Source organism: Fukomys damarensis, unplaced genomic scaffold (assembly GCF_012274545.1).
Source record: "Fukomys damarensis isolate Sample0158 unplaced genomic scaffold, DMR_v1.0_HiC HiC_scaffold_31, whole genome shotgun sequence".
NCBI classification, from domain to species: domain Eukaryota; kingdom Metazoa; phylum Chordata; class Mammalia; order Rodentia; family Bathyergidae; genus Fukomys; species Fukomys damarensis.
The window spans coordinates 12,724,533-12,736,145 of NW_022900943.1; the positions used below are offsets into that span (position 1 = coordinate 12,724,533).

At 30.8% G+C, this 11,613-nt stretch overlaps 1 protein-coding gene across 2 annotated transcripts in view; it reads right to left on the reverse strand.

The window, feature by feature from the left end:
• Positions 1-11,613, reverse strand: part of Jak2 (Janus kinase 2) — a 100,638-nt gene that overhangs the window by 20,765 nt on the left and 68,260 nt on the right. For both annotated transcript variants that reach the window (XM_033757686.1, XM_010620837.3), the window contains exons 7-10: positions 9,440-9,761; positions 8,538-8,657; positions 3,873-4,030; positions 1,614-1,725 (exon numbers count right to left, since the gene is read on the reverse strand). In XM_033757686.1, coding sequence (XP_033613577.1) covers positions 1,614-1,725; positions 3,873-4,030; positions 8,538-8,657; positions 9,440-9,761 — 712 coding nt within the window. The remainder of the gene's footprint in view (positions 1-1,613; positions 1,726-3,872; positions 4,031-8,537; positions 8,658-9,439; positions 9,762-11,613) is intronic.

Here is an 11,613-nt window from a genome sequence, read left to right on the forward strand (position 1 = left end):
CGAGAGCTTATTTTTATTAATAAATCAAGAATTAATAATAATAATAGTAATTACCATCCTTAATGGCTTTCCGTAATTTAAAAGATAAAGTCTACAGCTAGTAAAGCAAATGGAGCCTTCATGAGCTGTTTCTCACCATCTCCAACTCCTACCACTTCTTACATAAAACTTCTTTCTAGCTATATTAAATGTCTTAAATAATTTCAAGCAACTTTTACAATGTTTCATGCCTTGATAAATGTATCTCTCTAATATTCTCTACTATGAATGGACCTGTTCTCCTAAGTAGTGAACTTTTGTTCACTCTTTAAAACTTACTTCAAGTACTGCTTTCTCAAGGTCCTCTCTAACAATACTGCATTTAATAAGCAATGGTAAATACCCATTCTATCTATTGTGTTAGCTCTGATATGACATTTTAAATATTTTACAGTTTAAAAATATTTCTTATGCATTATATTATGAACTTTTCTTTAATCTTAATATTTTGAGCTTTTAAAAGCATATTCATTGTATTTAAAATCATTTACAAAAAACATCCTCAATTCTTCCTACTCCAAAAGATAATAACTATACTTTTTTCTATTATAGTCTTTATTTGCCTGTAGTAGATAATCATATTCTCAATTTAGTATTTTTTGGTATACTTTTTTCCTAAAGTAATTTCTTCAAGATAGGGATATACCATATATTCCCTAATACATATTATCAATAATAGTCTGGGTACATATACTAAACAGCAAAATATATTTTTTGAATCTATAATTCATTACAATAGACTATATATTATGTTATTCTAAGATGATATTCTGAAATTAGGACAAACTACCAATTTTCGGCAATAGTAAACAGATGGAATAACTACCTTCTGTATTTATAGGCAAAATATCTCTACATATAAGATGATTCTCTAAATATAAGATGATTGCTTTAATAAAACAATTGAATAATAATGCTGTTAAAGAGTATTGTTGCCTATAAATACGATATATAGTTTCTAGAGAGTTATACCATATAAATGATAAATTTTAAAATAATTTTGGATAGTAAATAATAGATGAAATTGAAGATGATCTGCACTAATACTGAAGTTTATTGCAGTTTTTACTTAAAATATATATAGTAGATCATTATTCTTAATTCTAGAAAATTACTAACTAAAAATGTTATAATATTTCTATGTCTTTGTTATGGCCCTATGTTCCACTAATTAATAACCGTTGCTTAACACAATTTGTTTCTGATTAATTTTAGTCTATATAATTTGCTAAAGATTTTCCATTTTGTGAAAAAAATAAACGTTCAATGACTTGATGGAACACCATTTGATGTATCAGTAAAACCCAAAGATAGATAGATATGTATATAGATAAAAAGAATACCAAATAAAAAGAAAGACAATATATATCATGTAGTATTTTTACATGAATCCTAGGAATTATGTTTACTTGTGTCTAATCCTTGAGCTAAATTAAACATTATTATGCCAGAGATCATATCAAAAGCTATGATTCTGAGAATTATAAGAGAAATAATAAATACATACATAAATATGAAGTATAAACACATAGGCTAAATAATATGCATACTATTAATAAATGTAACATACTAACCTCAACAGCAAAAGTCAGAAAATACTTATTAAAGTCCTTAGGACTGCACCGAAGTACATATAGTCCAGTCTGATTACCTGCTTTTTTCAGTTTACTGATGGCAAAATCCATTCTAAAGGTAAAGAACAAATACTTTGAATGACAACAGAGCAAGTACCATGACATTATGATGAGATGTCATAAAAAAAATCAAAAGTCAAATCTAAAATTCTCAATGTTTAGAAGGCTCCCCTGTTTTATTTTTCCTAATTATGTTCAAGGGAAAAATCAAAGTGCCAAGCTATTTTGCAGTAGGTGCAAATTAAATTGGGGGAATTATATTATTATAAAAATATATAAAATTATTAGATAAAATCATAAACAAATCATTGCTCTGAATTTTCTGCTTTCTGATCACAAATTTAGTATTTTTAAAACCATACTGATGTTCAGAAAACACTTCTCATGTTTCTTTTATCAAGCAGTTGCTAATACAAAAACGTGCACTGTTTTAATATTTAGTATAATATCAAAGTATAATAGAAGACCTATGATAATTAAAAAAGATCACTGAGTTTTAAAACTTGTGATACAATTTTGAAACTACACATCTTTTTTTGTATGGTTTTGTTTGTTTTTGAGAATGGTCTCACTATGTAGTTTAGGCTGGGTTGGCCTGGGACTCACAATCCTCCTGACTCAGCCTCCCAAGTGGTGGGACTATAGGCATGCACTCACTACCACCCTTGGCTTAAAACTGCACATCTTGAAAGAAACACAAATACAAAAGTAGGAATCATTTCGTTTAACTTATCAACATATTTCTCATATATGTAAACCAGTGCCTGCATTTAGTAGGTACTCAGTACATATACTATAGATGAATGAATTATATGGGTGAATAGAAGAATGAATGCAAGGACCATGAAAAGGATTTATAATATATATTGCCTATATAATGTTCGAATAGTGCAATGTTTCATAATAACTGTACTTATAACTATGTAGACATTAATTACTGACTGAGGCAAGTCTTAAATATTATTTAACACACAAAAATTTTCTCAAACATTTCAAGGTAGGTTAAATTCATAATCCCAGATTTTAATTCTGTTCAGCTTCTTTAAATTTGATATCAATTACAAACTAGAATGAGTTTAGAGATAACTATGACTTAGGTGAAACAATAGTTCTATGCATGCACCTGGCTAGAAATAGGTACATCATAAATCCATTTTGTGTTTGAAGCTTTAGCAGAAGTCGTTAGACTATAAAAAAAATCATAATTTTCAAATTTAATTCTTTGGTTCTTTTGCAATATTTCAAAATTAAAGAAATAACCGCACCTGGCTCACATGTGCAAGGTCTGGAGTTCAATCCTCAGTACAGGAAAAAACAAAAACTTATAGCCAGGCATGGTGGCTCACACCTATAATCCCAGCACTTGGGAGGCTGAGGCAGGAGGATCGCTGTGAGTTCGAGATCAGCCTAGGCTACATAGTGAGTTTCAGGTCAGTCTCAACTATATAGTGAGACTCTGTCTCAAAAAACCAAAAAAAAAAAAACCCACAAAAACAACAACAACAAAAAAGAAATATACCCTGGAGGTATGTTTGTTTTGCATTCCTAAGGCTCAAACCCTTGGCCTCATGCATGCTAGGAAGGCATTCTATCACTGAGCCACAACCACATATTTTTGTTACTGTTGTTTTGTAATACCCAAGAGTTAATTAAGCATGCACAAGCAATCAAATGTTAAACTTGTACAAGTTGTAAGTATTACAGATTGAGACACAGATGGCCAAATTATGTCTTGAATAATTCTAATTATTATATAATCTGATTTAGTACAAAGGCTTGTTTAAAAAACTGTGAGACTATGATATTGTACTTTTCAAAACTTCTAAGCCTATTATCTATTGTATAAAATCTATAGTTGTCTGTTTGCATCCTGAAGGGTTGTTTCCAGAATCAAAATCTGTGGAAGCTCGAATCCTTTATACAAAATGGCATAATTTGCATATAACACATACATATTCTCCTACATTCATCAGATCATCTCTAGATTACTGATAATACCCAAGACAATGACATGCTATGTAAACAGTTGTTATTCTCTATTGTTTAGAAAATAAGAAAGTCCACACAGATCATTCAGTTCAGATCAATTCATTATGTACTACAAATATATACTAATAAAAAAAATTCAATGTGCCATTTCATCGACAAATGTGGATTACTGAGTATAGAATTTTTTTTTATATAATCTGCTGTACTCACGAAATGGGGCCATGACAGTTGCTCTGTATGTTTTCAAGCACTGCTGGGGGTGCCACCTCTTTACAGAGGTAATGATGAGCATCTGCAGTCAGTCTGTAATAGCCATCAATCAATGACACAAAAGACAAAGCTTCCCTTAATGAGCTCAGTTCAATTTCCTAAGCAGAGAAGAAAAAGAAATTGTATCATTTAAAAAGTTAACTGAATATTAAAGACAGAAGATTTTCCATCCTTCCTGCTATTAGGTTCATTCTTCTAATTTTGTTCTAAACTGTTCAAATGTTTTTAATAACTCTCAATTATGCAATCTGAATTACAAATTCTTATGTCTGTTATTTAAGATTCTCCTAGGTTTATCCTGCCTTCCCAATTATAATTCATGCTCAGCCATAATTTTACTGAATGTTTCTTTCCCCTATCAGACTAACATACCAGTTACCTAAACCAGAAATCTATTTAATCTGACAAAAAATTGGTATCAGATATTATGAGCATTCATTTTTACATACCAACTATATACTGCAGAAGATAAAGTACTCATAAACAAAAATGTGACGGCATATAGCTATGTTGTGACTTTATCATTGCACATATGTATGCAAATATATAATCAACCTAAAATGTACCATTTTACCTAATAAAACACGTACACATATATAAAAGTATATATTTACTTACGTTAAAATAGTCAATTTGATTATGTCATGAAAAAATAAAGCCCCATTATAAGAACAAAAACACTGTAGTATCTAAGATTAAAATTAAGAAAAAAGTACAAAATTATTATCAGGAAAACTTGAACACTTTTAAATGCAACTTTTTATTTGAATATATTTAAGATTATGTTCTACAAAGAATAAGTCAACATCATAAAGATGTAAAAATTCTCTCGAAATTAATTTTCTAATGTATCACAGGAATATCAACAGGTACCAGAGGCTGTGCCTAGGAAAACAAGGGAAATAAAGAAAACCAAGGATCTAAAAAAAAAAGAGAGATAAAACACCAGGGCTTTAGCTCAGATGTTATGCTGCCTGCCTTGTAAGTGCAAGGACCCGAGTTCAATCCCTGGTACGAAAAATAAATAAAATAAAATAAAATAAAATAAAATAAAAGAGATAAGAAGATAATTCCAAGGATGATGAAAAATAGATGACCAAGTGGAGATTGCTCAAAAAAACTAAAAATAGAAATTCCATTTGACCCAGATATCCCCCTTCTAGGTACCTTCCCAAAAGAGTTAAAATGTATACCTATGTTTATTGCACCACAATTTATAATAGATCTCAGAAACAGCATATATATCCATCAACAGATAGGTAAATGTAGTATTTATACACAACGGAGTGCCATATTGCAAATTTAAGACATTTGTCGCTAAATGGATGTAACATGAGACCATAATGTTAAGTGAAGTCGGACACACAAGCTCAAATATCTTAAGTTTTCTCTTATATGAGAAACACACAAAAAAAATATAGAACAAAACATGAGAGATATAAACAGGAAATTCAAATACTTCCCCAAATTACATATTCTCTAGTTTAAAAAATAATTCAAAATATTTGCTAATTTGTTTTGTTTATGCTAGTTTTTCTTAGTTCATGGAAAAGAATATTTTATGTTGTTATGTGTTTGTTTATTTTCTGTAAGAATCTTTTTGGTTTATGTCTTGTATTTTGAGTAACTACTTTGAGGATAATACACAGTGTCTTAACCATTATTATTTCATTTTTGTATCATTTTTTCTTAAAAAAGCAAATTAATCAAAAAACGCACTGAGCCATATAATTCACATTAGCACACTTTACTGTGTTCATATTATATCTCATCAAAACAGGAAAAAAGAGAGAAAAGAAACAAAAGTAAAAACAGCTAAGCTGGACTACTTCAAAATTTAAAACTTTTATGCATCAAAGGACATAAACAATAAAGTAGGCAATCTACTGAGAGAAATTTTTTGCAAAAATATGTCAGATAAGGAGTTAATGCCCAGAATATATAAAGAGCTCCTACAACTCAACAACAAGCTTTGTTTTTTAAATGGACAGAAGGCTTGCATAGTCATTGCTCCCCAAAAAAGATAAACAAATGGCCAACAAGCATATGAAATGTTGCCTCAAAATATTAACCATCAGAGAAATGCAAGTCAAAGCCACAATAAGATAATGCTTCACACCCTTATTCAGAAAACAGAATATAAAAAGTTTTGGTGAGGATGCTGAAAAACTGGAAGACTTGTTCATTGTTGGGAGGAATGTAAACTGGTACAGCTATGATAAAAAAACTATGGTAATTCCTCAAAAATTACAAATAGAATTATTGTATGATCCAACAACTGTATTTCTGGGTATATATCAAAAGGAATAAGGCAGGCTCTTCAAGAGGTATCTGTACAGCTATATTCACTGCACAATCATTCACAATAGTCAAATGCAAGTGTTCATCAGTGGATAAATGCATAAACAAATGTGGTATATACATATAATGGGATATGTGAATATATTGAAAAGGAAAGAAATTCTAATATATGTTATAACATGAACAGTGACTACATATGCTAACTGAAATAAGCCCAAAAAAGACAGTTATATGATTCAAATTATATGACATATCTACTATAATCATATTCTTAGAGCCAAAACGTGTAATGATTCCAAGAGGTAGGCAGAGGGAAAAATAATCACTTGTTAATGAATATAGAATTTTAGTGTTGTAAGATGAAAATCTTCTAGAAAACAGATACATAACAATAAATATGCTTAAGACTATTGAACTATACACCTAGAAATGTTTGTGATGCTGAATTTTATTTTATATAGATTTTACCAAAATTTAAAAAACATAAAGATAAAAAATAACAGTATAACATGTAAAATGATAGTTTAAAACATATATCTAACATGCAGTGACCTGGGCTAATGTAACAACAAGCAAAAAATTAATAATGATCTGTTAGAAAAATATAACAAGGAAAATTATTACTCCTAATACATAAGAGAAAATATATATCATGATTAAAATTCAGCGAGAACATAAAAACTACTAGAAACATAATACATGTATATAGAAAAAAATATAATTATGTTGGGGATTTAGCTCAGTGGTGCCGGCAACTGCCTCGCAAGCACAAGGACCTGAGTTCGATCCCTGGTACCGGGGGGTGGGGGGAAACAGTAATAAATTGCATTGCAAAAAAAGAAAAAATATAATAATGCCTAAAATAGAAAGGTTATATGGAAAAAAAGTAGTCTTCCCAAATTAACTTTAGCACAATTTCAACGAAGTGATGATGTTTTATTTTCAAGGAGCTTTAAGAATATTCAAAAAGAGAGTAGAGTCACAGTTAAGGGCTTCGGTTTTCAAATCATGGATTGGAGTTTAAACTGTCTATCACTTAACCAATATTATGACCTCAGAAAAAATTTAGTCAACAAGTCCAAATACTTTCCCACAAAGGAGTTCCTTAGTGTGCTATAGGATGTTCCCATTAGCATCAATATACTATTTCAGAGAATCAATCCACATGGGATTGATAATTATTAATCACTCTTTCATCCACCCATGAAGTACTTATCAAACTCTTCCTAAACTAGGTCCTGGAACACCATACAAGGTGCAGGAGGACATAAGCACACATGAAAATATGCTTCTTGCAGTTAAGAAGCTTACAGCTTACTAGGCAGTAGGTTTACATTAACATATTTTTATCTAAAAACAGAAAAGTGTGCTGAATAAAGTGAGTTGCAAGTCAGTTTTAATTTGCATAATACAACCCCAGAATATAAAGGGAACACAGATAAGCCACACAAATACTTAAGGTAAGTGAACAAATAATGTTAACATTTAAGCTAGGAGTCAAGAAGCACCCAATATTTAAAAAGAAAATAGAGCCAGATGAATAAATTTAAAAGTAAAGTATTTTAAGATTAACTCCTTCCCCTTCAAATAAAATAACTGGTATTTCTGAAGCTATTTAAAGAAAGGAAAGGGTTAATCTTTTAAAATCAATCATATCTTAGAAATCGGGTAAAGTTGACCTAGAACTGGTTTACATGTTGTCATATAAATTCCAAAAGGATATCACTTTATTTTTTTCTTTTAATTAGGCAATATGACTGGCATTACGTACAACCCTATTGAGAGGAGGAGGGAGAGGGGGAGAGGGAAGGGGAAGAAGAGGAAAAACATTTCTAGCAGGTAGAGTATTATAACAGGAACTAGAACTACCCAGAGTTGGGGGAAACAGGAGAAATAGCTGGTGCTCTCATAATCATAAAAATGAGTGAACTCTAGGAGGCTGAGGCAGAAGGACTGAAAGTTTGATTCTAGTAGTGGGGAACAGACCAAGATCCTGTCTCAAAATAAAAATTAAAAAGGACTGGGGATGTAGTTCAGTGTGAAGGCCTGGGGTTCAATTCCCAGTACCATACACACACACAGTCAAAATTATAGTAATGTACAAGAAAGTCACTGTGAAGAGAGTTGGTCCTGATACAAATGATAATTTTAAAAAAGGTTTATTGAATTGGTATTTATGTGCACAGCTATATTAATAACTTTAATCAAAATTCGTATAAGAAAATAATTTTGCTATTAACATTCTGAAATATTTAATTCTGACAAATGTAAAATATAACTGCTTTTTAGTTATAAAAAACTTACCAAATTTTTACCATCTTGCTTATGGATAGTTACAATCCTACTTTCATTTGAGCCTTCCTGGTTTGCTTGCTTAATACTGACATCAATAATATCAGGAAAATCACAATACAACTGTAAATTCTATAATTAAAAGCATTTAAAATTAAAAAGTTATGGAACCATTTTCAACAAGACTTATGAAAAGACAACATCAATTCCAAATTCTTTAAAATAAAAAAGGTATTACTGATAACAATAGATAAGTATTAAATGCAATCCCTTCTCCTAAAAATCTGATCCCAAAAGTGTACTTTATCTTGCTTTGACTTAAAAATGAGATCATTAAAGGATGCCAGGAATCCAAAGTATATTATAGTACATTCCAAACCAATTTTATACTAATAGGAACTACTGCCAGAAAATTGGAAAGTTAGCTATCAATAAGATAAATAAAATAAAACATGCTTCTAAATCTTTAAAACAATCTAAGAACAACATAGATATAAACAAATTTTAAACTTGTAATGCAAACCTTAAAAATTAAATTAACAAGTATATATTATCTTTAAAAATAATTAAGTTAACTTTTCCATTTAATTAGTTTTATGATTGTGCCTCCTTATTATCAACAATAGTGAAAGACAAAAGGCAAAACTACCCTAAAACCATTTACAGAATTCAAACCTTTTTTGAAAATATAAGAAAGTCATTACTAATTGTCATTAAAAATTGTATAAAAAGCTACTTAAGAACAACGACAAAAGAACTATCTGTACAACCCTAATGGATTCACACTATTAAATTCCACTTTTATCAGTGGGAGAAGTGTAAGACAAGGTTTCAAATGACTAAAATCACTGTGCTTCTTCTACTGCCATTCTACTTAAAATAACAAAGAATGAGAATATATCATTAAGGATTACCTGTTCTGTCAGAGTCTCACTTTCTTTATGTTTCCCTCTTGACCACTGAATTCCACCGTTTCCAGTTATTGTAATGGTTGCAAAAATCTCCTCACCTGAAGGACCTCTTCCAGGTTCTTTTACTTCAAATTGCTCTGTGTAGAAGGCAGACTGAAGAGTCTCCAGATTTATAAGATACTTAAGTTTCAAGTTTCTGGCAGTAGCTTTGCATTGACTGAACTGCTGAATAAATCTGCGAAATCTGTACCTTATTCTCTTCCTTGTCAAAATATGATAGTCTTGGATCTTTGCTCGAACACATTTTGGTAAGAATGTCTTGTAACTAGGAATAAAAAGCATATACAGAAAGCAAAACAAATATTAGAAGGTAAATCTAGAACAAAGTTGAAAGAAGTTCCTACGTTCTTCTACAATAAGTAAGTGATACAGCACAGTACTCAACTGGAGTAAGTCAATATAACCACCATCCATAAAGTAGAAAACCTTGAGATTTTATTTGATGATACACACACTCTCTGACTACCATAAAGTTTAGAACAAGTATTAATTTTCTTACCCTAATGACATGAACAGTCTAGCAACTAGTTAATAATAAAGTCTCTAACAATTTATTTTCTCTGATAATCTTATACCCCTGTGATGCTAATTTCTAATATTTTTTGGCACTTACTGCAAGGTGTTGCAAATATTTCCTATACTGTCATACTGGAAAAGGTAGCTGTTCAATTTTGTTGGATGCTGTTGTTCAATATACATATTCTTTTATGTATACATTGTTTTGTTTCACCAGCTTTTCTGTACTTTAATCTCTACGTACAATACCCTAAAGAAGGCAGACAATTCATCTGTTTGCTTCTGATGAACACCTTACTTCCGAAGTACAACTACATAAAATTTCCATGACTTTATAAATGCTAATATTTATGCCTACTGTACCACTCATCTCTCTGGTTAGATCATTCTCATTCTACAAGTGTCAGCTCAAGCATCATCAAATCTAGGAAACCTATATGGATGGGTCTTATTCTATAAATGAGTTAGATGTTCCTCCTTTTATTCTTACAGTATTACATGGACCATCACCTAATACCACTTTGTATGCTATTCTTTGCCTATTTAGTTACCAGTAGTGGCATTCTAGAGGTGGTTCACATTTTAAGGATTTTTTTTGATGATTGCTAAACAGTCATAATTAAAATTTATCATAGTTTAAGGATTTTTTAGCTGACTGCTAGTCATAATTAAAATTTGAGTTATATAAGCTTACATGTAAATCAATTAAACATCCTGGTAATAATCAAAACTCATAACTTAATTTTTGTTTTACTTTTTTACTATTGATGCCTTTGAGGTTATTTATATCTATCATATGAGAATGGTGAAAAGGGTTTGTTATTGCTCCCAATTCTGCATTCAATGACATCAGGCCAATATCTCGAAATTGACCATTACGGAGTATTTATTCTGTGGATATCAACAACTATTACAAGTAAATCAGGAAATCTTTGGGGTTTTTTTGGGGGGGATGGTTGTTACCAGCATACAAATGCTTACACCCTACTCCACTCTATACAAAGCCCCCTGAAGGACTGTCACTTTTGTACTCAAGTAGACAGAGGTGCTAAAGAAATCCATTTTACTGGGTGAATGGGTTGCAATGAAAATACAATAACCAGTTTTGAACAGACTATATCACTGCCAGCACTTTTATGACAATTCTCTTTTAATTTTCCCAAGTTCTAGAGCTATTTCAAATCCTTTCCAATTTCTTCAAACCTCCTACCTTCATTCTGCTTCAAATCTCAACAACATTCTTTGTCACATTTTTCTTCAGCAAATAACTTTATCTATTTCTTAGCGGGGAAAATACCAGCAATTCTCTAAGCAGGGCTTCTTCAATATTCTGCTAACAGAGTACCTATATCTACGCTCATTTTCTTCTTCCTACCTACTGCAATTGACGCAGTATAAAGGAGGAAGCTAATACCTTCTCTTTAACATCTATTTACCTATCCCCTCTTTGTTCCACTAAAACACATGTACCCTCTATACATTATTTCTCTTTCACTCACATGTTTTAAGGATATCAATGTTCTTCCCATCTTAAATGTAAAAATCTTTTTATTCTACATTTTCCTCTACCTACAGCCTATCTGGCCTTTTTTTTTTTTTTT